The sequence below is a fragment of the Scardinius erythrophthalmus genome, assembly GCF_964197995.2.
Source record: "Scardinius erythrophthalmus genome assembly, chromosome: 20".
NCBI lineage: Eukaryota > Metazoa > Chordata > Actinopteri > Cypriniformes > Leuciscidae > Scardinius > Scardinius erythrophthalmus.
In genome coordinates this window covers 19,672,575-19,694,127 of record NC_138240.1, presented here as the reverse complement: position 1 = coordinate 19,694,127, position 21,553 = coordinate 19,672,575, and the positions used below count along the sequence as shown (strand labels likewise).

Sequence of the window (21,553 nt, the reverse complement as noted above, 5' to 3'; positions counted from 1 at the left end):
GAATTAAGACAAAAAGATTGGACTCTTTCTCTCTTGACTGAATGAGTAATGAGGGCTAAAGAGAGTTCACAACCTGACTAAACAGCTAGCTGTGTTAGCCGCTGCCCGTAGCGTGATACTTGCTAGCTCTTGTGTTGTTTTGCCCTTGTGGCCGCAGATGCACTTGCAACGGCGGATGCTTTTGTTTACATGGGTAATGCGGGTGTATTTAATGTTGACAGATATGGCTTTTGGGTGAAAGCTAGCCTGGGTGGATTGAGGGGCCCATAATGTGGCTGTCATCTGCACGAACAGAGGTTGAAGAGAAGCAGCCCACCTCCGTTTCCCCCTCGTATGGAGCCCGCGCTCCTCTCACTCAGCGGCGCTTGTATTTATGGACTGGTTTTACTGGCCTCAGATATGGCGCTTTTACACAGATCTGCTCAGACTCAGGGTTGTTCGGACATTTACGTTATTCCTGCTCTGAGTTACGTTCTCATGTAAAAAATGAGAGAAATTACTTGCAAGCCAGGGGATATGTAGAAAACTCGTGACTGACGACTGTTCTCACACTGTGAACCTGTGGCATATGCACCCAAAATGCACCACAGGCATGAAAAGGTGTGAAATAAAGTTTAAAATGTAAAGTTTTATGGTGAGAAAAGTTTAAAATAGTAAATTAAATCACATTACGAGATATAAGCTCTCAGTTATGAGAAATGCATTTTGAGTGGCAGAAACGGACTTCCATTCAATACCTTAGTTTTCTTACCCTTTCAAAAAATTGTGATTGTAGCCATAATGATTTCTTGCCAAATTATTACTTTAAATCACTAATGTAAAAATGTTGTGGTCTACATACTGATCATTTCTGTCAAAAAAAAAAAAAAAAAACCTTTTACACAGTTACACAGATTTTTACACAGTTCAAATTTGATTCTACATCAATGTCTTATGGTTTTATAATACTAAAAATAACTGTGCTAATTTTATGGTATTTTTGTTGGAAATTACAGTTACCAGGGTAAGTTTTGCATGGGTGCTTTACTTTTGTTTATAGCATATAAAATTAACCATAAATTTACACCATATTTCACGCAAACTTTCAGGCTTCGTTGTGTATCTCCATGAAGCCAAAATCCATTACCAGAGAATTTCTATCTTATTAATAAAAACCCATGCAATACACATTTATAGTCAAATCTGTGAACTGCTGCAAAGCTCTGAAAAAAAAAAGCAGCCAGAAGTTATCTGCGAAAGTCTCCCTCGCGCTAAGCCCTCGAGTTTATATGCACAAACACACTGAGCGCACAAGAAACGAAAGGGAACAACGAGAGCAAGCGAGACGGCGACAACCCCTCCTCACCCTCCTCTCCCAAATCCTAAACACTGTTTACTCATATTTTAAAATCAGCCTTTCCACTGCCCCACTGCGAGGATATCGAACTCATTCAAACACGTCATCTTTACCAAAGCTTATTAAAAAGACGGACACAGCAGCAGAGGATCCTCATTTTTCAGTCTGTGCTGTAATTGCCCAACACAGACTGGCGAACAACAATCGCAGAGAGAGGGAGCGAGAGCGGGTGAGCGGAGGCAAGGAGATAAAGGGCTTTAGAGGGCTGGAAAAAAGGAGGGAGAATGTCTCGGAATCTCTCAATGGACCATGTTCCAATAAATCCCCTTGCATTTCAAAGGGGTGTGGGATTTCACAAACACATTTTGAAAGACGATCCTGTGAATCGAGCGAGCACTTTACGGTATAAGTGCCAGCTTCTTTAAGCTGAGAGAGCGAAAGAGGACGGGGGGCAGGGAAAAAGCGAGCGAGCGAGCGAGCGGGGTGGGCTTTTTGCGCATGTAATGTCTTGTGTTTGACCTGAAACTGCACTGGCTGGCTGATCTTTTGTGGAAATGATATACATGTGGAACAAAAACATAAGGCAATCCAATCTGAAAAGGTCAGTCGCCACTGCAGTCGGCTAGAAAATGGAGATGAAGTGTATGTTTCCCCTCATGTTTCATAAAAATGAAAAAAAAAAATAAGGATAATAATAACAGCTTCAGCCCTCAAAATGCTCTTAAAGCTTCATGTTCAGCCTGAAACCACTGATCTGAGGTGGCTGAAAGCATCGAGTCCTGAGAAGAAAGGACGCATTGTTTGCTGGCAAGCTAGGCTAATGGTGCTGTTGTTGTGGAGAGCTTGCGTGCTCTCATTAACCCTCTAGCTCGTTAGCGCCGGCGGTTGCGCGTGCTTGACGAGCCCCGGCATCTCAACCTGACGCATGTCGTGTCAACGAGCACTGTTCCTCGCCCCGAGACAAAGGCACGTTGGCAAGACACTGGTCCACCCCGACCACAACCGACAAAACGTTATCCCCACTAATGTCTTCCCCTCCAATTAAATCTGTAACTGTTAATTACTGTAATTAGCTAAGCAAGACCTTTCTCTCTCTCTCTCTCTCTCTCTCTCTTTATCTCCTTCTCCACCTCTCTTTCTCTTCAGCGTTTAACGATAAGCTGAAAGCTGTGTTTGAGTGCAGTTTGAAATGGAAAGGTGTGATGTTGTGAATATTTGTGATTCAAATTTTAACATACTAGCTAAAAGCTAAAAGCCAGAAGCCACAGTTCAGACCTAAACCCTTATTAAGAGAGATGTAAACAAATACGTTTATTTTTTTATTAATTTGTGCTAAATTAAGGAAGAAAACAGTGCAGTAACTAGAGTAATTTATTTGGTAAAAATACTGTTTATCTGTATTATTCGATGTTAAAAAGTTTTTGTCTTTGTATATTATTAGTGTTTATATAAAGAACCACCTTCATCTCATTCTTGGTACTGTGTAACACATTTAGCAGACTGCACTGTTGTCCAAAGAGTTGGGGTTCCCATTGACTTTCATTGTATGGAAAAGAGGACATTATGCTAAATTAGGGGTGGGTGAAATGAAAATCTTATCTAATAAGATGAATAATCTTTCTTCACAATAACAGTATATATCATGGTATAGTTATATTGGTTATTTTAGCTTATATTTTCTTATTAAAAGTAACAAACAACAGAACATACAATGTAAGAAATAAGACATTCTTTGTTTTTTACAGGTAAAGTCTATTTATTAGTAGAATTCAAGTATATATATTAATCTTTATTAAAGCCACAATAGCTATTCAGTCACCAGCACAGACGCACAGATCCAGGATATTAACACACATCCACTTTTCGCTAAACTGTTTACATTCACTTAAAGGTATAGCGGAGGATTTTTTACTTCCGGGTGGATCACCTATACTATTGGTCCTCCTAATTGTCAATCATTCTGGTGAATCAATCAGACTTGTTCAAAAAATGGAGAGGGCGGGTCTTATCTAAAATTCGGAAAGATCCTCCGCTATACCTTTAAGAGTTAAGACATAACCGACTTTTTTTTTATTTTGACATAACACTGTGCGTATATGACCGTTCAAGCACAAAACACACGAAAGAGATTGAATTCTGGATTGCATACTGTCTGAGAGTCGGCTTTCTGTTTGTGCTTTTCGGGTTTGTGTCAGTCAGCGCAAGTACATTTGCTTCTTTTTTTCAAGGCTTATCTCACCTAACAACTTTAACAGCGATATAAAACGTCCATTAATAAATATTTTGCTATATTGCTATAAAGTAAATGATGACATTTTGGGTGAACTGTCCCTTTAAGGGCTGGTAAATAAAGGTTTACTCTCTTTTTTTATTGTTTCCCAAACTGTTCATGCTCATTAATAGGCCGGTGCAGGTGAATGAACCGCTGTAGGCATCAGCAAGGGATTTTACAGGAATTTCAGGGAACTTTAGACCATCATACGTGTTCCTTCACACCTGATTTGTGTGCTTGTGCGCTACGTAATGGATTTTGAAAAGTGTTATTGCTGAAATAATTGCGTGCGAGTTCTGTGGTGAATGCGCATCCTCTGTGATTGGAGCTCCGCAGGTTTCCTGCCTCAGGATGCAGAAAACAAGGCAATGCTAATCTGTAATTTGGAGTGTAGTTCTTTCTCGGAAAGCAAGAAGAGACCCTTCAGAGGGAGCTCTTTCTCTCCTTTTCTGTCTCTCTCTCTCTCTCTCTCTCTCTCTGTCTCTCTCTCTCTCTCTCTCTCTCTCTCTCTCTCTCTCTCTCTCTCTCTCTCCGCTCCAGGCGGCAGAGTCTTTGCTGTGGATTCACTGCAGCCAAATTTAAATGATGGACTGTCAAGTCTGGCACAGAGGACACCATTGCAAAAAGTCATTTCTTTGGCACTGGATCACGGCCCAGCTGTATGTTTCTAACACTGCTTTTGTTGTTTATCAACACACCCTTGCACATACACGCACATAAAAAAAAAAAAAAAAAAAAAAAAAGACACACACATGTGGGCATCTGACATGCAGGAACACTCCAGCGCACTCACATATCACAGCGAGAGAAATGAAGAAACCAGGCAGAGAGGATTCTGGGATTAGTGCGCCTGTATATTACAGCAATATTCACGTCTGCCCAAAGCTTTTTATTCTTGCCTTGCATGCAGTCGTGCTCATGCGTGTGTGTAAAATGACACTAATACACCAGAACCTGCCATTTGTGTGTCCTGTTTTTTGTGTGTGTGTGTGTGTGTGTGTGTGTGTGTGTGTGTGTGTGTGTGTGTGTGTGTGTGACCTGGTTTTACATACTTCTCCGTTGCCTAATTAGGCAGTGGCGGAGAAGGACGAGGCGGCTTGCATAGATTAGTTGCCTGTGGGTATTTCATAAGTGCCTTTCAATGACACATTTGCATTATTTGCTGGGGGTGTACATTAAGAGGCACACTACCTTGGCCACAAATGAAGGCCAGGAGCTTAATAAGACAAGAACAAATAACCTAAGCAGATATTAACATGAAATATGACAACCCAAAGCAGGCTAGAAATTGAGAGAGTCGAATTGGAAATGTACAATATTGAAGTGTAACAATGCTCAAAGCACATATACATATTTCATGGAATACTGGAAATATGAAGATATTTTGTATTTGAATGAATGAAGAAACCACCGGCATAATCCATAGTGGAGTTAGGAAGTTCGAGTCATTTTAACGATTTTAGACAGACTCAAATACTTTTTTTTTTTTTTTTTTGCCAAATACATTACAGTACTGCTGTTTATCATTAAGGTTTGCATTAAGTTAGAAAGATAATAGAGCTTTATGTGAATCATTTCAGCCTAATTATTCAAAAGAATCCACTCAAAACTAAGATTGATTTTCAAATTGGATCAACAAATCAGTAGAGATTCATATCTTATCAATACTTTTATTTTTCACTTAAGTTTTCAGTTAGGTTATAGATTTCCACTTAGTTAGATTAGAACGCTTTGCGAAAACGTTGCAAATTGGACATCCCTAATCAGTAGATATTCTTATCTTAGCATTGCTTTTATTTTTCACTATGTTTTCTATTAGATTCGAATATAGAGCACTTTGTGAATCGTTTTTTTTTTTTTTTGTGTGGGTGTGCATATTTCAGTCATTAAAGAAGTGGTTCAAAATAATGATTTATTTTCAATTTGGACAACATTAATCTGATTTTACTAGTGCTTCTATTCATAATTTTGTTTTTGATTATGTTATATATTGATATATGTCATTTTAATTCGTTTAGATTATAGAACACTTTGCAAATCATTAAGGCCAAAACAAAGAAAAGGTTCAAAACAACAATTTAATTTCCAAATTGGACATCACTAATCAGTTCATATCTTATCGATACTTCTATTTAAAACTTTGTTTTCCATTAGTTTTTTTAGTTAGATTTATGTAACAGTTTGGTTTAGTTACACATAACCAGTTCAAAACAACAATTAATTTGTAAATTGGCCATTACTAATCAGTAAAGATTCAAATCTCTTACAATGCTTTCGATTAGGCTACGTTATATAGATTTCCTTTAGGTTACATGGGTTAGTGCTTTATGAATCGGTTAGACTGAATCATTAAAGAGAGCAGGTTCAAAACAGCAGAATACCTAATTAGTAGAGATTCATATCTTATCACTACATTACATATATTACCATTAGGTGTGTTTCGCGAATCTGTTCGACTGAATCATTAACAAGAACTGGTTTCAAACTGCTATTCTGTGAACTGAACATCTTTAATCAGTAAAGATCAATTTATCACTGTTTTTGATTAGGTTATATAGGTTCCCATTAGGTTACATGGTATATAGAGCACTTTGTGAATCGAATGAACCTGTTAAAAGTAATGATTTGCTTGTGATTTGCACTTCACTACTCAGTAGAAATTCTTATCTTTTTCTTTTTAATATTAATAAATAAAGGCTGGCTTTTTAATTGCGTTGCCAACAAGTTCTGCGCCCATCACTATGTGTACCAAAAAATGCTGGCTACAGCATCTTGACCAGTGACTAATTATGCATACTGGCTAAACAAATGATTGAATAAAGCTCAGCCTGGCCAGAGCCAGTGACCCCGTGAGATCCAGCACAGGAGCCCATGCTGAATAGGTCCCGTCAGGTCACTGTGTGTGAGAGAGAGAGAGAGTGTTGATCTGTGTCACTGTGGCCTCGCTCTCTGGTTTGGCTAGCCTCCACACAGACACACAAGCAGGCCTGCTCGCTGACCACTGTGGTTCTTGGCCCCAGGCCGACTCCATGTCCAGGAGGGCACACAGACACACACACACAAACACACAAAGAGGCAGTGACAGAGGCCCTCTTGTTTAGACACTCTCACTCTTTCTCTCCGTCTCTGTCGCGCTTTCTCCGTCCTCTCCCTCTGGACTCTCACGCTGCGTGTCACTACAGACAAATGTCAGCTCCTCAATGGGACAGTGATTAATTTTGGTGTGCTTGGCAAAATGTCTACAAGATGTTTGTTTGGGTTATCTTTTCCCACCCCTGTCTTCTCTCCCCTCCTCCTCTCCCTCACCCTGTCACAAACCTCTTTCCTGGGGAGAGGAAACACATCATCATCTAGGGACATCCAGGCTACCTGAACTGACAGGAAATCCTCTACTCTTGACTGCTGCCACTTTTGGTCACGTCTCTCTCTCTCTCTCTCTCTCTCTCTCTCTCCCCCGCCTCCCTCTTTCTTTCTCTTTTAAAATGTAGATGTTTAAACTTGAATGCCCCATCCCAGCTTTGAGGTTTGTGTGTATTGTCACGCATCGCTGTCAACAGTCCTGATTAGCTTATCATTCCGTGCGGAGGGCAGAGATACCGTGTATCATCAACATCATCTTCCTCCCAGTCGAAGTTGTACTGCTCCATCATTTCTCTTTCCTCCTGCACTCACTGCCATGATGTCTCCCAATCTGTAAACACTGATCATTTACCAACCTTGTAGTGCATTTTAAGATTCCACCTATCTCAGCAACCAAACACTAAGATGTTCATTTAACGCAGTACTAAGCTAGTTAGCTAAATGACACCACCAAATGTGATTGGTCTATCCAGAATGCTTTATGGAAGTGGTTCTCACTTCAGAATTGTGGGTAATGTAGAATTTTCCTGGATTTTTAAAAGATTTTAAAGGTGCAATGAAACCAGAACTTTTTTTTCCTTCATATTGTGACGTACATCTGAGTGTAATGGATTATCGGAAAGAAAAATAAGTAGGGTGGGGACTTGATTCTATTGCAAGGGCAGAGTTTAGGCGGGATAAATGATTGGAAAAGTCCTGCATATGTCACCAGAGAGAAGTCTGTCAGTTCACTGGAAGATCCAATATTTAAAAATACAAGGTTTTTTGGTCACACTTCAGATTAAAGTCCAATTCTCACTATTAACTATGACTTTTGCCTCAATAAACTCCTAATTACTGCATATTAATAGTTAGTAGGGTAGTTGTTAAGTTTAGGTATTGGGTAGGATTAAGGAATGTAGAATATGGTCATGCAGAATAATGCATTGATATGTGCTTTATAAATACTAATAAACCCCAAATATCCTAGTATTATGCATGATAATATGTAACTAGTTAATAGTGAGAATTGGACCCTAAACTAAAGTGTTACCAATTTTTTGTTTTTGAAAATACAAATAAAACACATGCACAGATTAATCATTCAATTTAATATCAATAACATGCATTTAGAAAACGCATTGAGTGAAATTTCACTTTATGCCGACTTCACCTTGAAATTGCACTGATTCGTGTCTCTATAGAGAAAATCAATAGGATTTGTATGTGCATAACCCAACTGTTGCGTTCTATAAGCATTGCAGACTTTATCCCAATAGTCTTTCTACATAAAAATTCATTCTATCTCTGTCACTATCTCTGTTGTAACATTACATTTAGAAAATGTCCAGCATGTTAACTCTGTCAAAGTCGACAGTCTGGGCAGGCAGTGAGCGTGGTCTCGTGGCACAACAGCCTCTGACTGTGGGGAAATAGAGAGCCTCTAGTGTGTGACTGGGGCTCTGATTTGAGCTGGCTGAGTCGATTTGGTGGGAGGGCGCAGTGCGCTGGCCTCCCCAGTGCAGTCTCAGGTATGGTAATTAGTCTGTCATTAACATTGGGAATAGCTAATGTGTATTAATGTGTTAATGGCATGTTAATTACCCTACATGTGAGAGCAAGAGAGAGCCCGGAGGCGCTTTCCCTTAGTGTTTTCTTTGCCATGTGGATGTAGGCCAAGACTCATATATGGACACGCAGAGAAAGACACTTGAAGATGCATTAATGTGGCTGATTTTGTGGTGGTTTTACTTGGCAGAACAAAGTATTTTTATCCACTTTGATCTTAAAGTTTCTTCAACAGATGTGACAGAGAGGTAGATTGTGTTGTTTGAAGAATATGTGTGTTAGCGTGTATGTCCATGTCCAATGCGCATCGTATTTGCAAAGCTGATTCGATTCCAAAGGCTCTTGTAATCTTGCTTTGGTTCTGCACTCAGTTTAGCACTATCTTCATCTAACCTGCCTTCACCAGCTTGAGGATACATACAGTACACACTTTCCAGTTTGTTTTTATACTGAGCTAATGATGTTTTCTATTCCTTAAACATCACACAAACCTTTTACGTTTTATTTAACACGTTATTTACTGTGTTTATTAAGCCATTTTCCTTCTGGGGACATTTAGTCGGCAAAACTGCCCTCACATACGCACTTTTCATGGTCATGAACGACTGAGCACTGAGCTGTTCTGAGAGAGATGACCTTTCTAGATATTGACAGGAAATAAATTCCCTTTCGATTAGTTAGCTTTGGGAGACCTGCGCCGGTCGATGCAATTAGACGTGCCATGGTGTCGATAGGCAGCGGTTTGCTGCAGAGCAACTCATTGAACAGAAAGAGAAGGGATGTGGGGTTATGGGGTCAGTCGGAGGTGTATTGAACTGAACCCACAGACCGTGGAAGCGTGAAAGAGAGCGCTCGAGAAGAAATCACTGTTGGACCGCTCGCATGCAGGGATAACTGAATCATAACTATTTTTTTTTTCCTGTCTCCTCATGTTGCTTCACAAAACCAGATGCTCTTCCTGATATGAACAAACACAGGGAAGTATTTCTGCTGTCAACACATCACGGTCGGATTTCAAGCCTCCCGTTAAATGGATAAACTGAAACCAAAGAATTTAGTTGTCTGTAGTGTTACTTAACCTTCTGTACTGCCAAAGCTTCAAGTACTTTTTCATCAATATAAACCCGAAATATGTTCTTTTAAACATACGTTACACTACTGTTCAGAAGTTTGGGGCCAGCTTTTTTACTTTTATTCAGCAAGGATGCATGACATTTATCAAAAGTGACAGTAAGGGCATTTATAATGTTACAATATATTTCTATTTAAGTGTAATCTTTTCAAAGAATCTGATTTTTAAAAATGGCATGGTTTCCACAAAAAAAAAAAAAAATTAAGCAGCACTACTGTTTTAAAGGAAGAGATTCTTTAATATCAAATCAGTATACTAGAATTATTTCAGATTTCAGAAGGATCATATGACGCTGAAGAGTTTTTTTTTCTTCTCAATATTAGTGATTTTACTGTATTTTTTATCAAATAAATGCAGCCTTGGTGAGCATAATAGATGGCTTTCAGAAATATTAACACATCTTACTGACCCCAAACTTTTAAATGGTAGTGTATATTGGATATAATTATTATTTTCATTCATTTACAACAATTGATAGTGACAGTGAAAGTAACAGACTGCAGAAAACAGTATCTTCAGTTTGAGAAACTAGAAAACGAATCGGAATAGAATTTTATAATTATATATATTGACAAAATGTACCATTATGTACAAAAAAATATAATAAAATATATGTTGAATAGTACTATTTATTATTCTATATATATATTATATTATATTACTTTATATGAATATTGTTTTAGCAAAACAAAGTTGAAATCCCTGGTTGGGAATCACTAGTCTGAGGTTTGTGTAAGTGTAAACAAACACACATCCTCCCCAAGTCACTTGACCGTACCAAAGGGGAAAAAAACGACTCAGTGGTGCTTGTGTGTGTGTTAAGAGCTTGGCACGCTCCAACACTGCACATTAACTCAGCGGGGATGAGTCTTTATGGCTCTCATGGCCACTCTTAAGTGATGGGAGTAAACAAGGTAGAGGTCAGAGGTCAGTCGTAAGGGCATGCCCAGTGCCTAAGGGACAGATTGAGGAAGAGAGACAGGAGAGCAGGTGTAAATTCACCATAATTGTTGTGACGGCACACAGTTGTCTAATCCTTGTCTATCACAGAAACAATGTGTCTGTCTGGTGAGTTTACTAAAAGTAAAAGGCCAGTTTCACACTGCATTGTCCGTGTTGGACATGCAGGCCTAAGTGTATCAAGTTTTTTTTTTAAAGATTCGTAACATGCTAGCAACAGTTCCCCCTTCATCGTGTTGTTCATTTTGAGCTGATGAAATCGAGTGACAGGCCTAAAGCACGCGTTTAATTGAGGCTGGTTCTGCGCCGTACTGTGTATTTTTAGGGAACTTGTGAAGGTGAAGCTTGGCCTCCATTCTTCAAACGAGCTCCCAACCCCCTATTGTCCATTTACCATGATACCCGCAACGTTGCATCAGACCCAGCTGCTTTTTCTGTCGCCTTGGCTCAAGGTTTAAGTCCTAAGGAACTTGCATCAGACGGAAAAAAGGCAGAAAACGAATGTTTCGTACTACTACCACGGATTGTTGCGTCAGTTCGAAGGTAAAAGGTTTGGATAAAGGTGCATGGTGTTTACACATGCCGTCAAGCTTATGCTGAGAGAGTGAGGTATTAGGTAAATCCAGTGCGGATATCTGTGACTGAAGCAGTGGAAATTCTCCTCTGCTTATTTGCAGCTTTACTGCCAATGAGAGATCTAATCGTCACAAAGCCTATTTTACCAGTATCATGGCGCGATGTTTACATTGCTCATCCTAAAAGTGTTATTAGCTGCTTAGCTTAAAGGAAACCACAGGCCTCGGGATGAAATAACCCGCTGTGTGGATGTGATAGCACTAATTCATTTCAGACATATTGGGGTTTAGTTTGAAGTGATAAAAGTGTTGTTGCAACTGAGGAGATTTGGTTGTTTCTTATTTGTCTGGATCCTCTGTGAGCCGGAAGTTATATGAATAGTGTCGGTACAATAAAATGGATAAGAATAAAGATTAAGAGAAGTGAGCAGAGGGAGAAGAGAACAGAGGGATTATCCAAATGGAAAGGAAGGAAGATATGGTGAAGTTGCTTATGAGTGTGTAAAGAAAAGGAACCGTTCGTATAAAATTACAGTTTAAAACACGTTCTTTGAATGCACTCTTTTTATTCATGTTGGTTTGGAAAACTTTTAGACTTTTTTAGACTTTTTCATAAGGATCTTGCAATCATTTTCCAAATAACTGGTTTCCTTTTTTCCATTATGATGAACAAAAAATGTTAATGTTCAAATTAAAAACATGCTTGTCATAAAGTCATTGTTTATATTGTTTATATATATTTTTTAATAATTAATAAATTGGATACATTTGAAAATGAAATTAAATATGAATAAACTTGAATAGGTTTGGTCAAAATATTACCCTTATACAAGATGGGAAAATGTACGTTAGCTGAAAGAGAGAACTGGAGCACCCAAAAAGACATGTGGGAGTGAACGGAGTAATGATACAACAGGAAATGACTTGACTCTTATTTCTGTTGTTAAAAGAAAGTGGTCCCATAAACCACAACGCTGTTTGCTTGAAGCTCTTGCAGCAGGTGGAGGTGGAAGAAAGGAGGGGGAGACGAGGAGGGGGTCCTTGTCTACAAATGTGCCCATTATGGATGGCTCTCCTGGGCTGTCGTGGCACCAATGCACCCGGTCTACAGCCTGGAGGGGCCCGGCGCGCTCTCCGCACAGCCGAGTAATCATTTTTATCCCCGCCATTTCCCAAATAGAAATGGACACGTATGATAAAAGTGTCAGGGCCAGTGTGGGCGACAGGACCTTCTAACTGCATTACATGTCACATCCTCACGTCCCTCTCTGTTTTGCTTTGCCTGCGAACGGCCGTGTTATTGCTCGCAGGAACTTGGCGGTAATATACAGTGCGAGACAAGCAGCTCTTTATGGCCTCAGATTATTTGGTTTGAATGAAAGTGCTGATTTATGTCTGTTTAAGTGAAAAGCTCTGTAAATTCCCTCAGCTGCGTTTCCTGTTCTGGTCCTTCAGGAGCGACTGAGCGGAATGGTAGTGACAACTGAGGCTGGTGTGGAAATGTGTCAGTTTGTGGTATATTTAATATACCTGACAGAATCGTGAAAATAAACCACTCTCAAAAACTAAGCCTTTACCTCCTCTAACGTAACACAAATCAAACGCAAACCCAAACATACCCATGCTTTCATATACTATAGTGAGACCGCAAATCATCGCATCATCTGGAAAGAATCATGCTTCTTTAAAAAAAAAAAAAAGAAGCCATATTTGTGTACAAACGTCTGATAAACATCTTAGACCGCAGACAACATCTGCTGAATGTCGTTCTAACATCCGACAAGCTAATCCAGATGAAAACGTACACATCAAATCAGGCTTGTATTATAGTAACTGAAAATAAAACTTATTTTTATTTCAGCTAGTTGCCAAAGCAGCATTTCTCATTTTCTTGATGTACTAAAATAACAAAAAATTGAAATAAAAAATAATAAAAATCATGGGCAGAAAACACACGGTAAAAATACTAAAACTTTAACTAAAATCAAAATGAAATCAGAAAAAAAATGTATATAAAAAAACAAACTAATTCAAATTTGATCAAAAACTTACCAGCAAAAACTTACCAGATATTACTAAATATCTAAACTAAAACTTAAAAATCAATAAAAACTGTATAGATGTATTTAAAAAAAACTAATACAAATGACAAACGTACAAAATTACTAAAACTTGAACTAAAATTAAATAAAATCTCAAAAAATGTAAATATAAAAATAAGAAAGAAATAATTCAAAATATTAATATAGGATCAAATTGATGTACTAAAAAAAACCTAAAATAAAAACATGAATAAAATCAATCAATAAAGACGTTTATATGTTTATATACTGTGTACAATATATGTATTGTGTACAAAAACACAAAAAAATGTGAAAAAAAAAGAAAAAGAGGAATGATGTCTCTGCCATGTAGATGTGATATAGTGATTCTGATTGGTTCTGTGTGTGTATATAGTGTATGTAGTTGTGTGTCTGCTCTTGGAGTCAGTGGAGCAGGGTCATATTGTCCCTGGTGTGGCCTTGGCTCTACACGCTGACACTGCATTGTCCAGCACGGCCAGCTGAGCGTCTCACACAAATGACCTCATTCATCCTCTGCCTCTCACACCATTACACCCCATGGCCTAATATCAACAGCACATACATGCACTAACACCTGATCAATACAGCACGGGCCAGGCAGCTCCTCCATCGGCAGTCTGGGCTGAAGGTGCCGCTCTTTAGATTTCTTGTGTTAGCTGAGTAAATGGTCTCTTCAAATTGACAGCATCTTGTCTTTGTTTATTTACAAAAGTGGGTTAGCTAGAGTGTCCGTGTTCGGTAGGGGTTTGTTTGTACTGTTGGTTTGCTCGCGGTTGATGGATTGTAGCTTTTTTTGTGTGTGGTTGTGCTTTATGGGAGCGAGTCTTGAAGTCTGTTTACAAAACCATAAAACAAATGTGTAAATATATGTTTATGTTGTAATGTGCACAAGAATTGGAAGCGACTGTAGCGTTGCCAATGTATGGACCTTTAGTCAATTACATTAGTGTGTATATATTTGAACGACATACAGTAAATAAACTGGGTAGTTTTTTTCCCCTTCACTATACTGTTCTTTTATTTGTAAACTACCCAAATGTGAAATAAATATCTGAATAGCTTTAAACGGTTTGGCCATCAAGAATACCTGGTTGGGTGTGTGTGTGTGTGTGTGTGTGTGTGTGTGTGTGTGTGTGTGTGTGTGTGTGTGTGTGTGTGTGTGTGTGTGTGAGAGAGAGAGAGAGAGAGAGAGAGAGAGAGAGAGAGAGAGAGAGAGAGAGAGAGAGAGAGAGAGAGAGAGAGGCTTAGCTGGTTGCCAGGCTTCCACAGTGCAATAATAAACTCCGTAATCTCCTCATTTAGGATTCAGCATCTCACAGTATCTTAATGAAGCCTGTAATGAAGCTCTCAGAAACTCTCAGAACCCCCAAATCACCCACTAGTTAAACCATCCAAAATACCCAGACCAACCACAGCATACACATTCTCGTCTTAGTCCTACATTTATGGTGATTTTTCACCCCCTGACTAATAGTATGGTAATTTCAACTCATTTTTATTCAGGTTTAATGGCTTATTTTGTTGTATTGTTTTTTTTTTAAAGTCTGGCTTTTTAAACTGCAGAATGCATGTCATGCCAGTACAGGTGCACATTCTTATGTGTTTAATGAAAGCTAATTAGGATCCACTGAAATATCTTTTACTCTGAAGCGTGTATCGATGGACATTTTGCATTCCCATAGTTCCTTATTAAAAAAGTAAAATAAAATGTCAGAGAACCGTGATCCTGTCAGCTCTAGATACAAAGAGCGTTGTTCCTTCTGGTTAACATCACTACTACTATGAAAGTAGAATTTGGGATGTTTTCCTAATAACAAAGACTGAAGGCCCACAGCCTTCTTCATATTCTTCTTCATATTCTTCTTCTTAAAGGCACCATTACAAATACATGTTAAGATCAAATCGTTTGATTACAATCTTTCACAAAAAGAACTTTTTCTGCTTCATTATTCTCCCATATGAATGGAATTCATTATGCAAACACACAGAGAGAGGCAAGCATGATGAGGAAGTTTGTAATCAATCTTAATGGCTCTTTACTGCTCTGAGGTTCATTATGAATATCAGGCAAACACAATGAGCTATCTTTCACCCTCATATCGATTGCTATGCAAATTTACATACATTTCAAGCAGCCTTGCCTCTGTGGAGAGCAGAACCGGGGTTGTATAATAAAACAGTTTGTTAACAACAAAATATAACGGCACTTATGAGAACACTTTCTGCTCATTATTACGCCGTACCCGTGATTTCGGACCAGTAGGCGAGCGCGCTGAGACACAAGTACATGCATGCCTTTCTGTTTAGCATCGCCTCAGCGTGGAGAGGTGCCATCACGCTGTTGAGTGTGTGTCAGTCGGTGAGTGTCCCTGTCATGTATGGCTGTGAGTACACACACCGTGTGTGCAGTGTGCTGTGAAAATTCGAGAAGGCAGCACTGCAAAACAGAGGAAAAACAAATTCGTACCTACGGGCCTTTTCAGCACTCTCTCAATACACCCCCAGCACCCTGATCCGTCTCACTTTAACTCAAGCATAGCGATGGGTCGGAATGGACGACGTATTTTTTCTCTAATACAGTCTGGAGTTATTTTCGCCTGTTGTGACAGATAGTGGTATTTGCTGCCAGACAGAGGCTTGATTGCAGAGCTCACAACCCGTGTGATAGTGCGTCAGTGATTAACGCCTATATGAAATTCAATCATTCGTCAATAATTAATTCACTCTTTCATCATTCACAGCTCATGAGGGCAGCAGACAGGCACAAGCGAGGCAGTATATGTCTTTACATTATCTTTGCTTTTTCAAGAGCACCAAGAACGCGTTGCGTCATGTGACAGTGTAGTATCCATTGCATTCCTTTACAAAAAAATGGTTATAGTGATCTTGTGATTAAGGGGATAGTTCAGACAAAAATGCAAAAACTCATCATTTGCTGTTCCAAACCTCTATGGCCTACAGTATGTCAATAGGGTCCAATGGTGTTTTGGGCCCAACTGACTTTAAATCGATGAGCAAAAACATTTTCAAATCTAGTATTTTGTATTCCACAGAAGAAAGAAAGTCATACCTCTTTATGATAAATTGATTTAAAGCCATTGTGGTCTCACTTCTACCTCGTCATGTCACTGACCAATCCCTTGTTTTTGTTTATCAGGTCTAAGTATCCGCGGGGCTCAGGAAGAGGACCCACCCGATCCACAGCTGATGCGTCTTGACAACATGCTTCTGGCAGAGGGTGTGTCAGGACCGGAGAAGGGCGGAGGATCGGCGGCGGCGGCAGCGGCGGCAGCAGCGGCCGGCAGTCCCACTGACAACTCCATTGAGCACTCTGACTACAGGGCCAAACTCTCCCAGATCAGACAGATCTACCACACCGAGCTGGAGAAATATGAACAGGTGAATGTCAGTACACCCTATAGTCCAATAAGGCATTATCAGATTGCAATGTATATTTTCTTTCTGAAGATCCTGTATGACTTCTCTATAAGTTGCTCCAAAAAAAAAAAAAGAGAGAGAAATAATCCATTTTCATATAACAGTTCATGTACATATAACTAAAGCCTAAAACCTTTTCCAACCTTCTGAAAACACCTATCTTAGGTTTTACGAAGCCCAATCTGATTGTATGGTGCAGAGCCAAGAATAATACAAAAGAACTTTTTATCTGCATTCACACATTTGCATTGATCCTATGAGTGTGAATAATCCCAGCTTGCTGTTCTGTCTGAATAGATGTTTTCACCTGAAGCTTAATGACAGGTTTAAAGGGAGACCTAGAGGCCTTTATCTGAACTGAAGATGTCAGAGGTCTAAACCTGAGCAAGCATTTTGAATTTTACAGTCCTGTCTATCATGATTACAACTGAGAGCAGATGTGATTTATGGTGGTATTCAGGCATTAGGACATCTTCAACTTACCTGACCCCTGAACAACGGTAGTCTAGACATCCTCTTATAAATATTGAGCAGACGCTTTTAGTTACATTGTGGAGAGCAGCCTCTGATTGCATAGTGCATTTGAGAGTGTCGCTATGCAGGACTTGCTGCTTCATTGAGGTCATGTATTGATTCTTTAATGGAGCTGACATTAATTTTTGATTCAGCGCTTTAGTTATTTTCCTCATAATCAAGGGCAAGTTGAACGATCGCCCTTTCAATCTTTTTTTTTTTTTGAGATACGATATAGTTAACATGCTGGATGTTTTGAAGAGATGTCTTGAAAAATTTAAGTAATAGCTGTATAAATAGTCTATTGTCCCTGGGTCAATGACATGATGCTCATTTTGCCCAAATCTATCCTTTCTTTTATATTATGAATCACATAGGGTTGTCAAAAGTACCGGTACCAAGTTGGTACTGAAATTTTAAAAACATGACATACCAGCATTTCTGTAGTACCGGTAGTCAAGTCATGTCACCTTCATTTATATAGCGCTTTTTACAATACAGATTGTTTCAAAGCAGCTTTACAGTGAAGTAAATACCTATATATTCGGTACCCGCTGACAGGCGTTGCTGCTTTCAGTCGTTTTCGTGTTTATCTAAGCGCAGGGCTCCAGACTAACTGACCACAAAAAGACTATTTAAATACGAATCCTGGATGTTCTGCGCATCTCTGGTTGAATGTCGCAGACGCATGGTTTCAATTACCGCACACACAGACACACACTGAAGCACGCGTGACGTTGGCTGTGTTATCAGCCTCTTCCACCTCACTATATGAGGACATGAATGCATGAACTAACTTCATCTCCAGAGCCGCTCTGGGTCTGATTCACTTTATGAGCATTTTACCGTTTACTGTGAGAAAAAACTATCATCATATCATACACCCACAGAAACTTAAAGATCTTCACGGCAACCCGTCAAAATCAAAGTTTGGTTTAACTTGAATAAATTGACTGAAATATAACCCTAACAGCATGTGGCCTTCAAATGGTTATATGTATTATTTACTCATTGAATTTATTTTAATATTTTTTTTCAAATAGTTAAATAAAATAGTTCAATAGTTCCAACAGATTTTGCTGTGGTACCGAAATTGGTACCGAGAACCGTAAAACTGTAATGGTATTGGTACCGACTACTGTAATTTTGGTATTGTGACAACCCTATTGTACACCCATGTATTTATGTAAGAATATTCATGTATCTTATTGCGTTTTACTTGATAGTTACAGCCCATAACATTTTCATTAATTAAATTCAAGCTTTTGTTTCAAACCATATACAGTAAAACCAACATGAATAGTATATTTCTAAGAACTTGTGTTAGGTTTTTCCTTTTCTTTACCGTGGTTACTCTTTTTTTGTCAATGACCCTGCTACTGTCGTACGTTTAACAGAAAACAATTAAGAATGGTTGAGAGAACACTTTTATTTGTAAATAACAATCCTCTTAATATGAAATGGAAGTTGTTTAGTTGATGGCTTAGCCGGCCAATGGGCTCAATTAGTCTGATTAACTTGCAAGCGTTTAAAAAGGGAGCATGTGAATAAGGTTGCTCAACCCTTTCACCCAGAGTAAATGCATCTTTGTTAGGGGTGTTCCCCATTTTAATAATCTAAATGTAAATACTTAACAAATTTTACTCCGAGTAATGAGCTAAAGTGTGCACTACCTAAATTAGTTATTCTAATTAATCATGTATGAACCACTGCTTTAACGAAAAGCTGTTTAATTTCTACGGCGCTGGGCAAGTGCCAAATTGCAAATCGGCATTTGCATTCATAGATGACTTCACCTATTAAGCCGTTAAAGTCCTCAGCAGCACTACAAACAGTATGGATGGTGTTTTTTCCGTGCTTTCAAGAGCGTCAGCTTTGAACTTGCTTCAAAAATTGCTGATTGCTGCTCCAGAGAGCTTCAAACGAATGCAGTTGAACTGATGTGCTTCTTCTGCCGAATAACGTCAAAGAGCATTTCTGTCACTGTGCTGAGAGTATATAATGATTTTAAAAAGAGTGTCAATCTCTAGGATGTTTTTTGGGATGTTAGGTGAGAAAATAATGACAGAATTGTATATTCAGAAATTATTTATTACATTTAGTCTCAGTAGGGTGTCCTAAAGACTTCAGAGTAATTTAGTTTTGCGTAATGCATTTTACACCTACTCCCTCTGTGTCCTCAGATCAAAAATGTCTTTCTCCACAGGCATGTAATGAGTTCACCACCCACGTCATGAACCTGTTGAGGGAGCAGTCTCGCACACGACCCATCTCACCCAAAGAGATCGAGCGCATGGTCAGCATCATCCATCGCAAATTCAGCTCCATCCAAATGCAGCTTAAACAGAGCACCTGTGAGGCCGTCATGATCTTGAGGTCCCGCTTCCTCGATGCCAGGTTAGTATCCATATGTGTGATTTGTCTACATTATAAGACATGTAATGTGCTATATACAAGAAAGTGATGATTAGAGAATATGATTTCAAGTTAACCATCAAATATGATGGCCCAAATGTATTTAGGGTGTGGTCACATTTATCATTATTTACTGAAATTTTAGAGGTCAAGTCAGTCATATTAATAGGAAACCTGTGCAATTGGACATTTCATGTGCGGGCAAAAAAAGTTCCCCAATCAAATTTTGCCCTTAGTCTTGAAGAGACTTCTGTGTTAGCGGTGCTTCATTCATCGCTACACTATAGACAATGGACCATATTTGCCTGTGAAATTTAATACAAATTTCACTAATGTGACTGCACCTTCAAGCACACTTAAAAATGTAATTTCATTATATAACAAAATATCAAACCGAGTGATATTTATTTTAAAGAAAAATAGCTATTTGTTCAAAACAAGGACAAAAAGTTGTTCAAAATGAGGATAGCAGATTCATAATTCCATTAAGAGGAACTTTGGATCAGTTATTTTACAGTAATGGCTTAGAAGGTGAAGTTAGCTCTGAAAAAAATCTCTAGCATCATTTGTCTGCAGATGCCACTTTAATGTTTTATTTGCATAATTCAGACATTAAGTACAACTTAAATTCAGACATTTTTAAGTACAACTTAACGTAAGTGTTAAGGTGCCATTGTTACTTGAAGTAGGAATAGTTTTTAGCTCAATTTTGAGTTCATTTGACCTATAATCTATGCAAACAGGGTTCAGGCACCTGTTATCAGTCGAGCACAATAACATATTCAACCTTATTCAACCATTAGCGGTTAAGATGTGGTACTGCCAAGACAAGGGTTGTAGAGCCTAGAGGCCATCCACTAAACACAGTCATACTAAGCACCTGAAAGCAGTTAAGAGTTTTATAGAGTGGAAATGAAGTCATTTGCATTTGGTGGGTAGGAGGTCATCGGCAGGTGGTCTAGATTACTGTAATCACAAACAGTTGGTAGAGGAGATCTGGAGAGACATAGAGGGGAGAGAAATGATGCAGTGAACACGAGAAAAGAACGGATGAGGTCTCGAGGAGAACGCTCAAGTGAAGCGGAAGCACAATCATTTGGCCGGCCACTCGTGTGAAAGGCATTAAACAAGGCGAGAGAAAGAAGCCAGCGCTTAACTGTGGCGGGGTGGGTCGCAGTGAGTGGCGGTAAGTGCAACTCCATCAGGCCCTGCCCCTGTACTTGAGGAACAGTGTTCAGCTGGCCATGGCCTGATTTCCCTAATGTCCCAAGATACAGCTCTGACTGGGAATGCTTGAGCAACTCTAAACGCCCCCATCAGAGTGAAAGAAAGCACAAGAGAGGGAGAAAGAGAGAGGGAAAGCTCGCTGCTCTAAACACTGAACATTTCACGCTTCGCTTAGAGCTCAACCGATAACGTAACAACTCTCCATTTGTGTGTCTACATATGTATTCCGATAATAGCCTTCCTGACTTCATTTCCTGCCAGCAGTTCATTATGAGTTTGGCCATCACACATGGTTTTATTTGAGTTTCTCTAATTGCCTTCCTCCACTTGTTGTCCAACGGCAGACGGAAACGGCGGAACTTCAGCAAGCAGGCGACCGAGATCCTGAACGAGTATTTTTACTCACATCTTAGTAACCCGTACCCGAGTGAAGAGGCCAAAGAGGAGCTGGCTAAGAAGTGCAGCATAACAGTATCCCAGGTGAGACCACACCACCCATCCATGTAGCACATGCCCCATTTTTGTTGGATAGTCTGGAAAGAATGAATAATGACAGATCAAAGCCTGAAGACTTAAAGTCACCATGCCCAGGGTTTAATTAGGTAAATCCAATGCCATCCCTGTAAAAAAAAAAAAAAAAAAAAAAAAAAAAAGCATTTTAAAACAGTCTAAGCTATTTTGCAGGCCTATCCT

At 39.1% G+C, this 21,553-nt stretch overlaps 1 protein-coding gene across 9 annotated transcripts in view; it reads left to right on the top strand.

The window, feature by feature from the left end:
* The window catches only part of pbx3b (pre-B-cell leukemia homeobox 3b), an 86,357-nt gene that overhangs the window by 51,989 nt on the left and 12,815 nt on the right, over window positions 1-21,553 (top strand). For 6 of the 9 annotated variants that reach the window (XM_081349897.1, XM_081349898.1, XM_081349893.1 and 3 more), the window contains exons 3-5: window positions 16,425-16,666; window positions 19,425-19,615; window positions 21,205-21,340. In XM_081349897.1, the coding sequence (XP_081206023.1) occupies window positions 16,425-16,666; window positions 19,425-19,615; window positions 21,205-21,340 (569 nt within the window). Of the gene's footprint in view, window positions 1-16,424; window positions 16,673-19,424; window positions 19,616-21,204; window positions 21,341-21,553 lie in introns of all 9 variants that reach the window. The other 3 variants (XM_081349892.1, XM_081349896.1, XM_081349890.1) reach the window with 1 other exon arrangement.